An 18,756-nucleotide genomic window follows, 5' to 3' on the forward strand; every position below is an offset into this window, starting at 1 on the left:
ATGTGGATAGCTTGACTGAGGAACTGACCTTTTAATTATTTCGTTTAAATAAATTTAAATGTAAATAGCCGCATCTGGATAGCAGCTACTATATCGGACAGCTCCTTTCTAGAGCTTTCTTCCTCAAGGGGACAGCCTCACCAGCCAAACGATACAACCCTTAAGCATGTTTGACTTTGAAACAATGAAATTGAGAGCAAGGTCAACAAAGTACTTGTTCCTAAAGTAAAAATTCAGTTTATTCATCTGTTTACGACACAGTACTCAGAAGGCAAAGTGTTTCACATCATAGATTTCACTTCCAATTCCCTGGAATGTTCATTTTCTTGACTGGAAAGAGAGACTAGACCGGAAAGCCAGGTAATGCTTAGGCAACTAAACTAAGGATGGAGCAGGTGGGGTGGGCACAAGGGGGCTGTTAGCCACAAGCTGATCGTGTAGAGCTGTTAGCTGGGAGCGCAGGGCAGCCGTCCTGGACCCTCGGGCCGCTGCGGGCTTCAGTCATCGCCACCACACAGGTACAGCAGCGCTTTCTGGTAGTCACCCTTGGTGTCCTGCTGTAAGCGGCCAAGGAGAAAAAAGAAATTCAGGGTCAGGAGAGAGACCCACACTCTGCAGAAACACACAACCAGGCCCACGGCACATGGAGCCTCTGTGGGACCTGCCCAGACACACCCAAACCATCAGAGGACCCTCAGGGATCGTGGCCCAGGGGAGATCACTGCCACAAGGGTAGAGAGAACACAGGGTCCTGGGGATTAACATGGTAAGTGACCAGAGGACAGAACCCGGTCTGCTCCTCCTGCACCGAGGTCCTGCAAACACCACCTGTTTTCTCCCTGGCCCGCACCCTTCCAGAGAAGACACGCGAGGCACCTTCCTGCCTGACTGTGTTGTTTCCGTGGACTCTTAAGGTCACGTGGGAATAAGCTGATGAGTTAAGGAAATAATTACTGAGTCTAAATGCTCCCTGAATTTTAAACATATGCCCTAGTAAACCTAGTTATAGCAAACCCAGCTCTAAATTCATCCCTGGTAACCACTGACACGACTTTGAAATTTTCAGGATCTTTCAGAAAGAGGGGTTTGCAACACCTGTCTGAATTAAACACAGTGGGAGGGACCACGGTGAAGGCAATTGCTCCTTATATACAAACACTCCATCCCTCCAAAACAGGGACAGAACAAATGGGGAGGGGAGAGATGGGAGTTCTGAGTGAGGAAATGTTGCCAGGCTTATCACAGAGGAGTTTCAAGAAATGGAAATATAATAAAACGTAGATTAAATTGATCTAAGTCTTTTCAGGACGTCAGCAAGTCTTGCAGGATCAATGTCATGAGCACCAACTGTCACTGCAGAATAGGTGTGGGAAATATGAAACATTTGCCTGATTCTGTAAGGTTCCAGGACAAATCCTAATAGCACTTTCAAAATAAATCCCTGATATTTGATGACTAGCGTCTCTTCCCCGGAGAGTTAGAAAACCGCCATTCTGCCATTGTTCTGACAGGCACCTGCCCAGGACTCCCAGCCCTCTGATGGTCAGGTGGGGCCTTACCTGAATGTAGTAGTACAGGGACTTGCCGTACTTTTTCTTGAATTCACATCTAATTTTCAACATGTCCACTTCACTGCGGGAGATCATGATTCTAATCAGGACCTTATCGCGAGTGCCCTTGCCCTGAAAGTCAAATTTACGCTCCAAGTTACAATTCGCTGACAATGTTAATCATTAAAAAAGAGTCTAGTGAGTTCTCCTGCACATGGAACTGATTTGGGTTCCTGATGCCGCCCTCTAAGAGACTGCAAAGATAACCGCAAAACTGCTCCCTTAAGGACAATGATCGCCTTGGAATTCCAAACACACCAGCATGAAATCGGCACAAAGCCCGCATGCTGTACATTCAGTAAACGTGAACTGAGCGCCCACCACTGCAAGGCTCAGGTCAGGAAGTGCGCGAGTTTACGTACGTAACACAAAGCTCCTGGCTCTCGGGGGCTTAGAGAGCACATGCTACCACGCTCACCGTGGCTCTATGCCATTTTGAATGGTACAAGCAATAAGGACCACTAAAGTTTACATCCAGAACCTCAGACCAGAGAACGGGCCACACTTGACATGGAACCTGAGGGGAGATGGGAGAGAGGCAGTGTGGACAAAGGGGGTGACCCAGGAAGAAACGGCAAGGGCCTGGAAGCCATAAAGCACAAGGCACATCTAAGGCATGGAAAAGGGGATGGGACTGTGGGAAGAGACAGTGCATTTAAGGGAAAACTGCAGGGCTGGCTTTGGAGTCAGACAGACCCAAGTTCAAGTTTGGCTATGTAACCTCAAGCAAGCTGAAGCTTTCCAAGTTCCATTCTCCTCATCTAGAAAGAAAACAGTCACACAAGCCTCACAGGTTTTTTGGTAATGATTTAAGATAAAGTAAGTAGCACAGTGCCTACTGCCTAGTGGTTGCTTAATAACCTCTCTTCCTTGTTTGTCCTTACTCTGGGGTACCAGGAGGGAATCACTGAGAAATCTGAACAGGAATCTGACGTGATCACCATCTGGCATTTTCTCTCTCCCGTGGCACTTTGCTTTCTGCCTGTACACAAACACGTGTTCAAGTAGTTGGGAGAAACAGAAGACGGATTTGTGGTTTTCTCACCTGTCACATAAAAGCAGAGCTGACTAGTGTGTTCCTGCACCTATAGACAGTGGGGTCCCTTCCTTGATCCGCTAGTCAGGAGCCTTAGTCTGGGGCACAAAGGAAGAAAAAGCCTAGTGTGGAAACATGGACCTCTCGGCCAGTTGCCCTTACCTTCATGGAGTCGTACAGTCTGTCAGCAAAATACAGGGGCTTGTTCTGAATGCACTGGACTGTGGAGAAAAGAAAAGGGTCAGTAACTCCTCTCTCCTCCACCAGTCGGGGGTGAAGCCCTGACCTGGGGCACCACCAGATGACCGGACGTAACAGGCATGGGCTCTGCAAAATGGGAAATGCTCAGGGAAAACCAGGAATCCTCTGAATCAGCCAGCTGTGCTTTTTTTAAAAAATAAATTTATATATTATTTATTTTTGGCTGCGCTGAGTCTTTATTGCTGCAGGCGGGCTTCCTCTAGTTGTGGTGAGCGGGGGCCACTTTTCATTGAGGTGCACGGTCTTCTCATTGCGGTGGCTCCTCTTTGTTGCAGAGCATGGGCTTTAGGCCCACGGGCTTCAGTAGTTGTGGCGCACGGGTTTAGTTCCTCCGCGGCACGTGGGACCTTCCCAGACCAGGGCTCGAACCCGTGTCCCCTGCATTGGCAGGCGGATTCTTAACCACTGTGCCACCAGGGAAGCCCCCCACTGTGCTCTTAAACCAGGGGACTCTGAGCAACGCAGAAACCCAAAGGGATGTGTGAGTTCCCCCAATGGAGAGAGCCCTCTCTCTGGTTACCTTATTCCTCCTGGGCAACGCTCCATTCTACCAACGTAAGCCCTTCTTCAGTTCCGTATCTTAAATTCATACGGTAAAGATTATGAAACTACCCAAATCATGTAAAGAAGCCATGCCTCCCAAAGCCACTTGAATTAACAGGATGGCCATTTGTTACTTCTGCTTCAGCACAGCTAGTTGACTGAAAGCTGATGTCCACTAGGGATGGACGGGGGGCGGGGCCACACCTGCTTACCTAGGTTCAGGAAAGCGTTTTCCAGGTCTCCTTTAACCTCCTTCTTGATGCTCTCCAGCATGTCATAAGGGCTGTAGCTCTTGTACCTTTCAAATACTAAAGAAAAGCAACAGATAATTATTATAACAGAGCCACTAGTCAAAGCTATCAATGGTTACCCACACGGTTATGCATCTCACACACACACACACACAAAAGATGATGATAATCATAGCGTCCTAGAGGGTTAGGGATTGCCATGCAGACCGGAGCTGACACTGTACCAGTTGCCCTGGGACAGCCGTACCATGCACCTGTCCTAAATGGCACTGCCCCAGCCACATATTTTGACCATCTTCATCTCTCCAGCGTGGAACCCACTTTATCTGGGCCACGAGAAACAGTACCTAGCACCCAACCAAGTCCATTACTTCAACAGATATGGCAAGATAAAATGATCCAGACAAGAAGAGGCAGCACAACAAAGCACCAAACAGGAAAAGTATTTAGGGGAAAAAAACGATCCAAAATGGGAAAGAAGGATGAATGGACTTGGTGTGGAAAAATGGGTGAGATTAGAGGGTACAAAGCGGGGAGTGTACTCTGTTCTGGCAGACCCGAGCCCCAACACAGACACCCAGCTGGCCCCCTTGAGAGGGCCCTCCGTTTTGACCCTGGGGCTCTAAGACCTCCCCAGCACAGCACTCACCTTTCTGGAGGTGGCACACACTCCGCTCGGTCATGAGGCTGATCCACTTGGGAACATCAGTTCCTCTCCTCTTCACGCCAGCATCATAGAGATCCTACGAGCGCGACCGACCACAAAAGTTAATTCCACAATCCAGGGAGCAAGGTCATTAAAAACCTGTCATGCACAAAACCCCAAAACCTATACATTCAGAATGCCAAGTGAGAAAGGACGACTGCACTGCAGACACAGGAAAAATGTGCTATTTAGGTCAAAAGTCTTAAGAGCAGTCTTCGTGAAGCACAGACATACAGCATGACAGTAGGTGGTTCGTGAGGGTGATGCTGTAGAAATCTCCTTCCCTGAACACCGAAGGGATGACCAAGAACCTCTACTCATATACAGACGGACAAGCCAATGCTCATTAGCACATCCAGCTCTCCTCCATTTGGCACGTTCAATAGCACATAAACGAATGGTCATCTACTAAAGACAGCTACGAGTCACATACCCACCCCCAGACTTCTTAGAGACTGTGGAAATGATGGAGCCGAAAGAAAAAAAAAGCTGGTCCAATCACATTTTCAGTTTCTAGAAAATTTAGGGGCTATAAGTAATGCTAAGAATGGCAGGGAAGGAGGGAGAAAGGCTTATGCAAGAGCCGATACTTATTCAGTGACCGTCCACTATCTGGGAGTTGCAAAACCCTTTTCTAGGGACTTCCCTGGTGGCACAGCAGTTAAGAATCTGCCTGCCAATGCAGGGGACACGGGTTCGAGCCCTGGTCCGGGAAGATCCCACATGACACGGAGCAACTAAGCCCATGCGCCACAACTACTGAGCCTGCGCTCTAGGGCCCGGGAGCCACAACTACTGAAGCCCGCGCGCCTAGAGACCATGCTCCGCAACAAGAGAAGCCCTTGCTCACCGCAACTAGAGAAAGCCCCCGCAGCAAAGAAGACCCAACGCAGCCAAAAATAAATAAATAAATAAATTTAATAAAAAATAAATTTAAAACACCCTTTTCTACCTCCTGCTAAGTGGGCTACGTGAAATATACTGAATTTTAAAACTAAAATGGATTAAAATTAATTTTGTTCTTCAGCTCTTATGAAATACTTCGAGACAGCTGTCGACCCTCTGGGAAAGGCATGTGTAGTTCACAGTGATGTGAATCAGCTTCACAAATAGTTCTGGGTGATTATGGAATGTGAACCAGCAGAAGTTCTATTCAGCCAGAAAAGAAGGAAGGGCCTCTGCCTCTCTCACCTCTTCCCCCACCACCAAGGGCAGTAAGCCTTCCTGTCCCTGCCTGCGCCTCTACCATCTCCTTCCACTGTTTTGTGTTGTGAATTCTATTAGTGTGTGTTTGTAGCAAATGCCCACCAATGTGAACACCAGCATCACACCCTGCAGAAACAAGCAAAGCCTAAATGAGCAAATGTGAGTCAGAAATGGATCCTGTAACTAACACCAGCATGATAAGGGTATATCTTGTTATAACTACAGCTTCCAGAAAGTGAAAATGAAGCCCACAAATTCTTTTGACATTCTTCCCTTCCAAACGTGGAGCCTACTTCCGCTCCCCCTGACTGGAAGCTAGACCTAGTGACTCGCCTCTAATGAACAGAGTATGACAGAAGTGACAGTGTGTGTGACTCTTGAGATTACACCATAAAAGGCACCTGGCTTCCTCCTTGCTGTGTCTCTTAGATCACTCACTCTGGGGAGAGCCAGGGAGCAACTAAGCCCATGCGCCACAACTACTGAGCCTGCGCTCTAGGGCCCGGGAGCCACAACTACTGAAGCCCGCGCGCCTAGAGACCATGCTCCGCAACAAGAGAAGCCCTTGCTCACCGCAACTAGAGAAAGCCCCCGCAGCAAAGAAGACCCAACGCAGCCAAAAATAAATAAATAAATAAATTTAATAAAAAATAAATTTAAAACACCCTTTTCTACCTCCTGCTAAGTGGGCTACGTGAAATATACTGAATTTTAAAACTAAAATGGATTAAAATTAATTTTGTTCTTCAGCTCTTATGAAATACTTCGAGACAGCTGTCGACCCTCTGGGAAAGGCATGTGTAGTTCACAGTGATGTGAATCAGCTTCACAAATAGTTCTGGGTGATTATGGAATGTGAACCAGCAGAAGTTCTATTCAGCCAGAAAAGAAGGAAGGGCCTCTGCCTCTCTCACCTCTTCCCCCACCACCAAGGGCAGTAAGCCTTCCTGTCCCTGCCTGCGCCTCTACCATCTCCTTCCACTGTTTTGTGTTGTGAATTCTATTAGTGTGTGTTTGTAGCAAATGCCCACCAATGTGAACACCAGCATCACACCCTGCAGAAACAAGCAAAGCCTAAATGAGCAAATGTGAGTCAGAAATGGATCCTGTAACTAACACCAGCATGATAAGGGTATATCTTGTTATAACTACAGCTTCCAGAAAGTGAAAATGAAGCCCACAAATTCTTTTGACATTCTTCCCTTCCAAACGTGGAGCCTACTTCCGCTCCCCCTGACTGGAAGCTAGACCTAGTGACTCGCCTCTAATGAACAGAGTATGACAGAAGTGACAGTGTGTGTGACTCTTGAGATTACACCATAAAAGGCACCTGGCTTCCTCCTTGCTGTGTCTCTTAGATCACTCACTCTGGGGAGAGCCAGCTGCCATCTGTGAGGACACGCAAGCGACCCCTTCGAGAGGCCGACGTGGAGAAAGAGTAAGGCCTGCCGCCAACAGTCACATGGGTGGGGGACTACATGGGTGGGTGATCTGGGAAGCAGATCCTCCTGACACTGTCAGGCCCTCAGATGATGCAGCCCTGGTCAACATTTTGTCTCCAACCTCACGAGAAGTCCTGAGCCACTTCCCAGTTCCTGACCCACAGAAACTGAGAGATAATAAATGCTTGTTGTTCTAAGCCACTGAGTTTGGAGGTAATTTGTTATGCAGGATGGATAACTATACCCACTATCCAGAGACTAGGCAACAAAAGCTCAAACACCACAAAGCTTGGCACTGACCCGGGCATCTTGGTCAATCAGTTCATAATCAATGACAGAGCCATCCTCTGCTCTTCGACCCTACAGGAAAAAAGAAAAAAAAAAATTAAGAACATCAAATGTATTTCTTTGTACATTTTAAAACTGAAAATGTTATTTTCTCCCCAACTCATGTAAGCCACTATTTACTGAATTAACACCCTCCTGAAATTTTTCTTCACTTAAAAGTCTAGGTTAAAAAAAGAAAAAGTCTAGGGCTTCCCTGGTGGCGCAGTGGTTGAGAGTCCGCCTGCCGATGCGGGGGACACGGGTTCGTGCCCTGGTCCAGGAAGATCCCACATGCCACGGAGCGGCTGGGCCCGTGAGCCATGGCCGCTGAGCCTGCGCGTCCGGAGTCTGTGCCCCGCAACGGGAGAGGCCACAACAGTGAGAGGCCCGCGTACCGCAAAAAAAAATAAAATTAAAAAAAAAAAAAAAAGTCTAGGTAAGACCAAGGATTGTTACAATAATTGAGGCAGTGAAGTGGGGGCTATACCCTCTTGTTACCCAATTCTGGGCTAAGCACCTTACAGAATCTACCCTCCTCCCCCTAAAAAAGTTAATGATATTTAGCTCCTTCCTTCAGAGAGCTCACAGCCCAGATGGAGAAATACGCATGGAATAAATGGTAAAACAACACAGTATCTGTGGCTCTAAGTAGACGTGAAATGCAAAAGAAGGCAGAAATCTGTCAGGCAGAATCCTCAGCAAAGTCTGTGGACAACTGGGTACAGCGGAGGTAAACCACAGAGGATGTGTCAGATGAGGCTGGTAATGGGGGGCAGGAGAAGCCATTCTCCGCACAGGAGGAACGGCACAGGGGAGTGATGTGCCACCCAGCTGAAGAGAAGGTGAGCGGGGAGGGAAGCCCAGCGGGGAAGACTAAGTGAGGGAGGGCCAGGGTGCAGAAGACACTTAAAGGCAGTTGAGAGTTTGGAGTTGATGCAGCAGAAATGTCTGTTGATCAGGAGCTTGGTGCAAGTGGATTTCAAAAAGATGGGTGGGTGGTGGTATGCAGGGCACGTGGTAGAGAAGAGAGCTGGGGAGGGCAGTACGGAGTTGTTATGGTGATGGAGAGGGGCGTGGGCAGGATACAGCATGCCCATCAGCATTTGTCATCAGGGTTCCCAGGGGAAATTCCTCTTCCCTCGCCCAGCTCACACACATTAAACTGCCCTCGGGTCAGAACTCAGACTCAGGAAGGAAATGCCTTTCATCCACATCAATGTGTTAACATTAGCAAACAAGCAAAGACCTCTCCAGGGAAACCACTACCTGAGCAAACCGTCTCTTAAGAAATGAAAGCAAGTGAAAGAAACAAGAGGGTCACTTCCCACTGGGTCCTATGTGACCACAGATAGGAGCAAAATGACCTTCCCCCGAGTCACAGTGAGGGCTGGCAGATAAAGCCAGGCCAGGAGCTGAGAGCCGCTTTTTCGTCCTCTGGCCCCAAAGTCCACCTGACCATACGGTTTTGCAGGATAAGAAATCCTATTATACAAAAATGACAACTCTGCAGTGACAGTGCAAACCCACTGTCGAAAATGCAGCTGGAATTTCTGATGCAGGCACAGAGGATTGAGTTAATTCGTTCCCAAGTATAAAATGAGGCGCACACCTTGCCTTGGGAGGGAGCAAGGACAAAGAAATAAACCGGAAACCAACCTTCGACAGGGCGACCATCAGCTTGCGGAAGTCACCAGATGTGTCAGAAACGATATCCTTCTCCAGATCGGTCTTGTACACTTGGAAAACAAAACAACACATCTGGTTTGATGCTTCCTGCCTGTGCAGCCAGCCAGCCACCCGTCCCACTTATCCCCTGCCCACTAAGCCTCTAAAAAGCAGAAACTGTGGCAGCATGGATGTACCCACCCAAAGGAGGTGGATTCTCTAGAATGATTTCTACCCTCATAAAATCAGAACCAGTGTTATTATCAGTGACAAGGGACACACAGAGCGGGATCAGACCAGGGATCCTCAAGCTCACCTTTGATCAGTGACCTTCCTGGGTAGCTAAAATACTGGTTCGCAAACTTCTTGACTATACTTATTTGGATCATCAAAAAATTTGGAAGACTACACACACACACATATACACAACTGTGGTTTATTATCTACTGATTGAGAAAATGCACAATGGCAAAAACTAGTAAGAATTAAAGAGTACTTTTCAATGAATTTGTACTTTATTATTCAAAATAGCATCTATGTTTAAATGTAGTGGTACCACATACACATGTAAGCTGCATCATTTCCTCCAACCGGGTCTCCTACACTGCTTGGTGCACATAGGTCCATGTGCCTCTTGCAACAGTGATCCACAGTCAAGAGCTGGGAACCTCCTCAGCAGAAATTGGACAGCACCCATTCCAAGAAATCCATGTACAATACTTTCTACTTCTCCCCATCAGATCTTTTTTTTCTTTTTTGTTTGTTTTCTCTGCTTTCGCTCCTGTATATCCTTTTGTATTAGCTCTAGGGGAATATAATCATCAAAACCCAGGCCATCAGGAGATGCAGGAGAGGGACCTGGAACACAGCAAACCCCTGGACGGTCCAGATGGCAAGCATTTCTCCACAAGTAATCCAGGTTCCCTAACCTGAACACCAGCCCAGCAGGCCAGGATGGGGGTCACAGAAACAGGGCTGAGAGGGTGCACCACAGAACTAGGGCTACTCACTTTCCTTGTAGACTCTGTTGATTTCCTGCAGCTCCTGGTTGGTCCTTGAGCAGATGATCTCAATGAGGGAGTCCTCATCCGTCCCCAGCCCCTGCGAACCAGGCAATGCAGACATCAGCAGGGAAAGCCCTCCAGGCCATTAGCCCACTTCCCTGATCTCAATCGGGTAAACTACACACACAGATTGGATGTGTAGCACGCCCCTTCCTGCATTCCTCCTGAGGGATCTGTACTGCTTTCCTCAGCACAAGGTAAAGTTATATTCTATTCCTTTAAAAAAAAATGCTTCATCAAAATAAAAGATGGTTTAACTGACATGTTTTTTTAGCTCAACTATATTAAAAAAATTTTTTTCCCACGATATATAAATATATAGTGAAATAGGAAGAGACAGCAATGGAATACACCAAAATTTTAAAAGTGGTTGTTGCCTTTTGGCGATGGGTTTATAAACTGAATAACTTTATCGTCTCCCTACGTTTATTTTTCAACTTCTCTAATAATCATCCATTACTTTAATAGATGAGAAATAATTTTCTTTATTATACAATTCTGCTCAGAAATTTAAAACAAAGGAATACAGAGATTTTATGCTGTCATTTGCAGCCAGCATCGTTAGATTGGAGTAAGTCTTTTACGAGGGAAAGGTATAGATAAGATAAAATTTTTAGCTTTACCTCTTTGAAATGTAAAATTGGGTTAATGTTAAAAATTTCATTCTTGTACTTCCATTTTTGCTTGATTGCAATGCACTCTTCAGGCATTTTAGAGAAGCAAAAGGAAATTAATGAAGTGCCAAATAAACCTAGACACCAACACTTTATTAAGGAATAAGAATTTGATGGGTGATGTATTCAAATTTAATATATACACTTTTGAGCTGGCATGCCAGAGAGCTTGAAAGGACCCAATGAAACTTGTATTTCAAAGCTGGCTTTATGATCAAAGTCAAGATTTAATAATCAGGATTCTCTAATACTTGTCTTTCCGAGTATGGAAATATCACTTTGAACTAAGTAGAATTACAACTGTTTAAAATGTAAATCAATTATAAGGTGTTAATACAATAAGAAACTTACTTATCCACATGAAAAGTGTGTCAGCTATTAATTAAACTTATTAGAGTTTATATGCCCCTAAAAAAGTGGTTTATATAAGCTAAGCCTCAGGTTAATAGTTAATTTTGAATTTTATTCCTCATCTAATCTGAGCCAAGGCCTCTTCTCCCAGAGTTTTTAATCATGATTTGTAGAGGTGCCGGCAAAGCCAAAATTTCTTCCCTTCTTAGCAAAAGGTCTACACAACATTCTATACAGATATTATAAAGAGATTACAAAGCATTTCAAATATTTTACTCAAATATTCAAATATTTTAGGGGGCAGTTTTTCAATCTCAAGGATATATAATAAATACAGTCTAAAAATAACTCATGCATTGGAAGAAATGCTATATCCTGACACTGTTGAAACATAAAACAGGTATAGCAATAGAAGATTTGTTTTCTTTCATCACTGATATACCCATTAATATCAAAGAATTCTAATAGTATTTTTTCTCTATATTTAAAGGTGACCTTGGCAATTTCAAACTTGGCCCAAGCTCTCCACAGACTGTCCACAGTTCCCATCACGAGGGCAACGTCTACTGTAACATATGGCAGATATTGCCACTGGTATTGCCAGAAGTCAAAACAGATTTTTTTTAAAGCATAGTTCAGTTCATGTCACTCCAAGCTTTATGGATTTCAGAAGGGTACTCAGCTGTGATAGCTAATGGAAGAGCTGGCACAAGGTCAAAGATCTAGCAGTCAAAGCACCTTTCATTGGGCCCAATTACATAAGATTACAATGGTGATTGACAGCTCAAACAGGTCTGTTTCAAGTCACTAATACCTAGTAATAGATACTTATAAAATTGCACAAATCACAACTAAATGAATTCTTGGCAAAAATAAGATAAACTGATCTGAAGTGATGATGGTCAGAAGAAACCTAGGAGAGGCCAGCTCATCCATGGTTCCAGAGGTCCCAAGACTGAGTGTTGTCAGCGTTCTTTTTATTAAACAGGATCATTAAGTGTTGTTGACATTTTATCATTCTGTCCAATATAGTCTACTTAGAAAACTCAGAGCAAGTCTGCTCAAATAAACTGAGCACAGCTTGGGCCAAGCTGGAAAACTGATTTCAGAGCAAATCTTTCAGCAGCCCTGAGCTATCAACTTCTGGGCCCTGGAAATACCCGGTGGGAAGCTGCCTCCCTCTCGAGGTGCTCTGTGGGGGAAGGGATGACAACTGAACTGTGACATTAGCTGGTGACAGACTTACAGCTCCGTCTCTCCATAATTCAGAAATGGTGGCATCACAGAAAACACACTCGGACTTAGAATAAAAAATCAGAACTACAGCTTTCCCTCCACTCTGAGGCTTTACCCAGTTTTACCAGCAGAGGGCAGTGTCAGATTATGCAAAGTGTTGCAGGCACACTTACGAAAAGGGTTCTGTGCTTTGCCATTAAACATGCATTTATGTTTATATATCTATTACATTTATTTAATACTTGATGTTTTAGGTTCACACAAAATTCAGGGGAACTCACGACCTGGAATTTCTACTATCTAAGTTAACCTGAAAATCCATGTTCAAAATAACTTTGCAAAATACAAACAAAAGGCAGTAGCATGTGCCTTGACACTATGAACAAAACACAGGAACCATTCACGATCTGAAATCACCCTTTACGTGCACTGTGATGTTCTGATTTTGCCCAAAATTTGAATCAAACAATGGGACCAGCAAGGAGAAGGTCAGAAGAAACAACCAAAACGGCATACGCAGATTTTTGTTGTTTCACTTAACAAAAGCTATGAGTTTTACTTTTGCCTTAATATCATAACAAATCTTTTTTAAAGAGGAAGTGTAATCAAGGAAGTAGTTTTTCCAAATGGTATTCCAATTGCCCAGGTGCCAAGCAGTAGCAGCTGGTAACTGACTTCTCTGCATCATGAAATTTCTTTACAGTCTTAAAAAAAAGTAATTGAAATATTTTTGGTACAAATCCTGAGCCTTATAGCTTCAGTTCATTCCCAAAAAATGATTCCAAATGAGAATTCAACATAACTGAAAATCACCTAATTACACTCAGGAAGCTGTAATTCACAAATATTAATGGCAGATTTGACAGAGATTGCATCTCACACGTGTTTACCTTCATGGACGCTTTCAGCTCGGAAGCGTCATACTGAGCAGGTGTTTTCAATAGGCCCAAAATCACTGTCTCCAGGTGGCCGGACAAGGCTGACTTCAGTGCTGATGCAAGTTCCTTCAGAAAAACAGGCAACAACATGGAAAACTTGGTTGGTAACCAATATTCCCTTTAAAACTAGTAAGACAAAAATAGAGGCATGTGTTTGTAAAGCAGGTTGTGATTCTTTGACAACTCTGGGGTGTTCGGTCAAAGTATCCTTCAACCGCATTCCCTTTGGTACACCCAAAGGTCAGAAATGGAAAGATCAAGACTTTCCTCCGGTAAAATCCCCTAAAATCCAAGCTGATTTTGTCCTCTCGTCCAGTCAGTAAAAGGAAACCAGAGCAGCATGCAATGCCTCAGAAAGCTATGAGTGAATGCAGTTTACAATACGCTTACACTCGCACATGGTAACAGCCTATGGAAGACAGGGCACTTTCTAGGGTCAAGGCCCCTGCTAAGAAGGAGGTGATCAAAGTGGGGAGCCTCCAAGGAAGCAGAACCCTCGTGGCCTGCTGGTATCCTCTTGTGAAAGGTTTTGTGCAGCTGTGCAAAGGTGGCTCCAGAAAGCCTCCAGGTGGAACCAGAGGCCCCCACTTGGCTAGAAGTGATCTCATGAAGCTTTCCTATGCAAAACACTTCACCTAAGACTGAGAGAACCTCTATTTTCCATACCAAACTGGAATGGTATTATCAAGATGGTGGGGACTAAAGCCCTCCCCATTCACCCCTGGGCTTCCCTGCTGTATATTGTTTCTTAAAGGTTCCCACTGTTACCATTAAAATCCACTGACAGATTTCAAGTCAGAGGCCTGAGTCAGCACCCACATAGGCAGACAGATATCCCAATTCGATGTGGCTTTGACAGATGCTTCCTCAGGGATTAGATTTCCTACAAATCATGGGCATTGAGTGATGGCTGAACTCTCCTGTTATAATTATTTTTTTTTCTTTTCACTCCCCCCTGCTTCTCTCTTCCTCTCCGGCTTCCCAGCAGCACCCATGGCATCTACAATGTTTAGCCCCTAGAGATATGTGCAGGCTCTAAGAGGTGATGTGCAGCCTGCTTCAGAGAGAATCTTCTCAAATCATTCACAGATGTCGAGGACTGAGATGGGTCTTAGAAATCATCTGGTCCAACCCTTTCATCACCTACTTTCTCCTGCTTCCTGAAGTCCTAGTAACACATAGCACTTAGGAGAGAACTTTAGAAGCTACACCTTCCAATTATAGCACCAATTTTCCAGCGTGGAACTCTGAGGTTAGGTTAATTCCACACTTAGCCTACCCTGACACTCCCCTCTACCCATTCTCTGTTCAGACTTCAAATAGCATTTGGGCACCTACTGACTTCTTCCACTTCTATAATAAACGCCTTATGGGCAGCCCACTTCCTGCTTCTCATAATGTCAAGCACAGGGCTTTCTTTGCACTTAGCAAAGAATATTTGTCCAGATATGTTTGACAAATAAAATATGACCATTCCTTATATGGAGAAACCTGGCATCTGCTCGAACATGAAAGAAACATAACATTGATCCCCTGTCCCGGTTCCTGTCCACTTCTACTAGCTGTACCCATGCTGTTCAAGCCCCTCACCTAGGCAGCCTCGGTCCCTATTGTTAAAGTACTCTACAATACAGGGCCTTCTCCTTTATTATGCAAACAATAAGGTTCTGCTTTCAGGATTTCCTTCAGAAAGTATGTCCAGTATTTTATGTATCTTTCTTAAAATGTGATAATTCTCCTTAGCCCAGGGTTAAGAGGTATCAAGAATCAGTAGGATAGGGGCTTCCCTGGTGGCACAGTGGTTGGGAGTCCGCCTGCCGATGCGGGGGACGCGGGTTCGTGCCCCGGTCCGGGAGGATCCCACATGCCGCGGAGCGGCTGGGCCCGTGAGCCATGGCCGCTGAGCCTGCGCGTCCGGAGCCTGTGCTCCGCAACGGGAGAGGCCACAGCAGTGACAGAGAGGCCCGTGTACCGCAAAAAGAAAAAAAAAAAAAAAAAAGAATCAGTAGGAATAGTGAGTTGTCCCCAGCCCACCATGAAGCCTGTGAGGTCACCAAACCCATCATGATTCTGTAACATCATCCCTCCGACAGGGTATGTGAGAGCTTTGTTCTCCATATATCTCATCTGAAATCGACATCCAGGCTTCTATATTTCTATGTACACTCATGTGTCCACACCCAAGCGTGTTCCAAGACCACACTCTGGAAGTGACAGCTGAAGGAGCAGTTACAGGCGTATTGTCCAAAGAGGTGGACCTTCTGAGCCAACTGGAACTCAGCTCTACCAGCTCACAGGTCCTTTTGGGAGAGTGGAGAAATAAACACTCCCTTCCACGCCCTCACTATAGTAGATTAATGTCAGTCTAGCTGGAAGAAAAATTTTAATGCATATGAGAGGAAACAAGCTGCATGCTTTCCTATTTATGTCCTTTCCAACTGTTTTGAGAGGTGGGAGAGGGAGATATAGCAGGGTGTGACCTGCAACTTCCTGGACCCTGGTGGTCACATCAACTCCAAGTGCAGAAATGTCTTTTCTAGAATCCTTCCAGCTCACCTCCACTGTGACTACGAGAGAAAGCCATAAGTCAAACGGGAGCTGCAGGAAGCCATGCTTACTGCACCGTCCAAGAATAAATCAAAAGCTTTTAATAGCAAGAAGTTAAAAATAAAGCAGCCTGTCTGTAAAAATAAATTTCCTAACACTGCGACAAAATAAAGGATGAACAAGTGCTGGGCTGTTCCTTAACCACTCGTGGACAAGCAAGGGAAAAAAGCACACAAGTCCCTTTAAATAGTGAGAGCATGGCAAGGTGAAGATAGCCTGGAGACCAAATGAACTAAACTAAACCTGGTGGTTGCAAAGCTCTTAGGAATCCAAGTGTATTTTTTTAAGTATGAGAGGAGTGTGTCAGGATCAATACTCAAATGGAAGCTAGTGTCCCAAGATTAAATTTAAAACATATTATCAAGAACCAGCAGAAGTCATAAAGATGAAAGGAGTGGCCACATGTAGAGAACAGCATACCTGGCACAAAGTTAGCATTCAATAAATGATACCTGTTGCTGTTTTCCCCTATCCTTTCTATTTCCAGAACTGCTCCCTTTACACCCTCTGGGTTGGAAGAGGGTGTGGTCTTTATGAATAAGCTCCAAGCATCCCAGGGGACACGTATGTGTGAGTTGTGACTCTTACAGGATGTAAGGGGAAAACCTTGGATCTCCTAGGGTTCCAGAAGGCGCTTGCTGGGAAGAGCCAGAATTCACAAAAAGAAAGAGCAATAGCTGAGGAACTGAAATTCAACATGGAATGCCCTCCATCCCTGAACCTGTTGTACCTTTTTGGTCCTTCTCTGGTAGGCGAAGGCAATATCCTGTCTCTGTTCATTGCTGCGGTTGGTCAAAATGTTGACGATGGTGACCTCATCCACACCTATGAAGACACAAGTAGTGAGTAGTTACTCAACCATATGCTCTAGTTCTTCGGGCTTACATAGAAGGCTTTAAGCACTTTTTCAACCTGAAATGTACACATTAGTCCCTAAAGTGAAATACCAAGACATTAAGATGTTTTCTTTCTTTTTGTCAGCACCCTCCACCCAACATGTATACCCTCTTTTCTGTTTTTCCTGACAGCCTCAAACCTCAAGTCTAAATGGACCTTTTTAAGTATCTGTATTTTTAAAAAACAAAACAGAACAAAACTATTTCATTCATAAATTGGGTTTCTGGACTCAACAGTAGGAGGTGCATTTGTGGGGCTTTGGCAGTCAGATGGAACAACAAAGATTTAGAAAGATTTTCAATGAAGGTCCCCAAATTACCATTTAACTGAGGTTTTAATAGACAGTAACTGCGACCTGAATTAATAGAGACAATTATTTATATTTATTGCAGGATTATGGCTATATAAGCAGCTAGGTACAATTTCTATAATTATATAAACTGTCATGACAAATGAGTCAAATTTAATATGGCAGTTGTATTTTAATAGCGTAATTGATTAATACAATCCTACTTACTGAAGACTAAATTGTTTTGTAAGGAAAATAAATGTTCCACTGCTTTTAATATTCAATAGGCAATTTTAATAATCAATTTTATAACTTTATTAAAAAGAATAATGTTTTAATCTAAATTAAATCTAAACTGGGAGTTTTTGAAGTGCCACCAAAATATTTTAGTACCTATTTTAATTGGAACATGTGTATTTACAAAGATAAGCAATGCCTTCTGGTATCTGAAAGTTTCCAATTTTATATCAGAAATACTCTTAACATGCCAGTTATCTTAAGGAAGCACTATATTAAGAATTCAGAAGGTGAAAGGTCTCTCTCCTGACTGATTATGAACTTTGTTTAATAAAAGGAAGTCTTTGCCGTATACGTAATTCCTGAGTAAGAAAGAGCAGAGTGGTTAAGCCTCCAAGGTCACACATGAACTGCAAACAGCCCAGCCTATAGGAAATCAGGAGTTCCAAAGCAACAGAAAGGTCAGAACGATAATGCTCTGAGACACAGGAAATGAGCAGACTTACAAAGAAGGTATTCTAACCTCTCAAGTGTGTTAGAAAGATCAAAAAGCAGAAAGTTAGAATTTCTGGGTATAAAAATAAGTAACATTTTTGTATTTACATACTCATTTTTAAATGAATTCATACCAATACGTTAGTTACCTTAACTGCAGCATTTATACCTTTAGCTCTGATTTTCAGAGTAGCCAGTGTCAACGTAGAAAACCAACTGCTAAATATGAGATTGTTTCAAAGATGCTTATTTTGGCAAAAAATAAAGGGGGAAAATGCCTAATAATAGATTTATTAAATAAATGTTTTTGTCCATATAATGGGATAATATAGACATTTAAAATGACGGTATAAAGTTTTAAATGACATGAAAAAATGTTCACAATATACTGTTAAGTAAAAAAAACAGGCTGCAAAACAGTACACCCAATCTAACCTGATTTTTGTAAAAGGCATGCTCATGTGTAAGAAAATATGTTGAACCCTTCATACCAAAAACAAATTTTTAAATTTTTATTGGAGTAAAGTTGATTCACAATACTGTGTTTATACCAAAATTTTAATAGGGATCATCTGAGTGGTAGGATTATAGATAATTTCAAGTTTTCTTCCTTTTGATTACCTATAGTTTCCAATTCACTATGATGAGCACAAGAAGGGTATTTTTAAAATATATACACCATGAATGACATATAACCATTGATCTAGAATCAACTAGTGACTTCACCTCACAAGACTCCTAGTGTGGTTCTAAATACTTTAGTTAGAATAGAACATGATATGCATGATATTCAGAAACTGTATCTATATCATTCTCTTTGGTTGCCAAAACATCTTTTTTTTTTTTTTTTTTTTTTTGTGGTATGCGGGCCTCCCTCTGCCGCGGCCTCTCCCGTTGCGGAGCACAGGCTCTGGACGCGCA

At 43.8% G+C, this 18,756-nt stretch overlaps 1 protein-coding gene across 2 annotated transcripts in view; it reads right to left on the reverse strand.

Moving 5' to 3' along the window:
- Positions 1–214: 214 nt before the first annotated feature.
- The window catches only part of ANXA2 (annexin A2), a 51,757-nt gene continuing 33,215 nt past the window's right edge, over positions 215–18,756 (reverse strand). The window contains exons 4-13 of one of the 2 annotated variants that reach the window (XM_007126693.3): positions 16,648–16,742; positions 13,263–13,376; positions 10,058–10,148; positions 9,039–9,118; positions 7,356–7,415; positions 4,351–4,444; positions 3,663–3,758; positions 2,809–2,867; positions 1,560–1,682; positions 215–554 (exon numbers count right to left, since the gene is read on the reverse strand). In XM_007126693.3, the coding sequence (XP_007126755.1) occupies positions 498–554; positions 1,560–1,682; positions 2,809–2,867; positions 3,663–3,758; positions 4,351–4,444; positions 7,356–7,415; positions 9,039–9,118; positions 10,058–10,148; positions 13,263–13,376; positions 16,648–16,742 (869 nt within the window). In that variant the 3' untranslated portion in view covers positions 215–497. Of the gene's footprint in view, positions 558–1,559; positions 1,683–2,808; positions 2,868–3,662; positions 3,759–4,350; positions 4,445–7,355; positions 7,416–9,038; positions 9,119–10,057; positions 10,149–13,262; positions 13,377–16,647; positions 16,743–18,756 lie in introns of both variants that reach the window. The other variant, XM_007126692.3, reaches the window with a different exon arrangement.

This window comes from Physeter macrocephalus, chromosome 11 (assembly GCF_002837175.3).
Source record: "Physeter macrocephalus isolate SW-GA chromosome 11, ASM283717v5, whole genome shotgun sequence".
Taxonomy (NCBI): Eukaryota; Metazoa; Chordata; class Mammalia; order Artiodactyla; family Physeteridae; genus Physeter; species Physeter macrocephalus.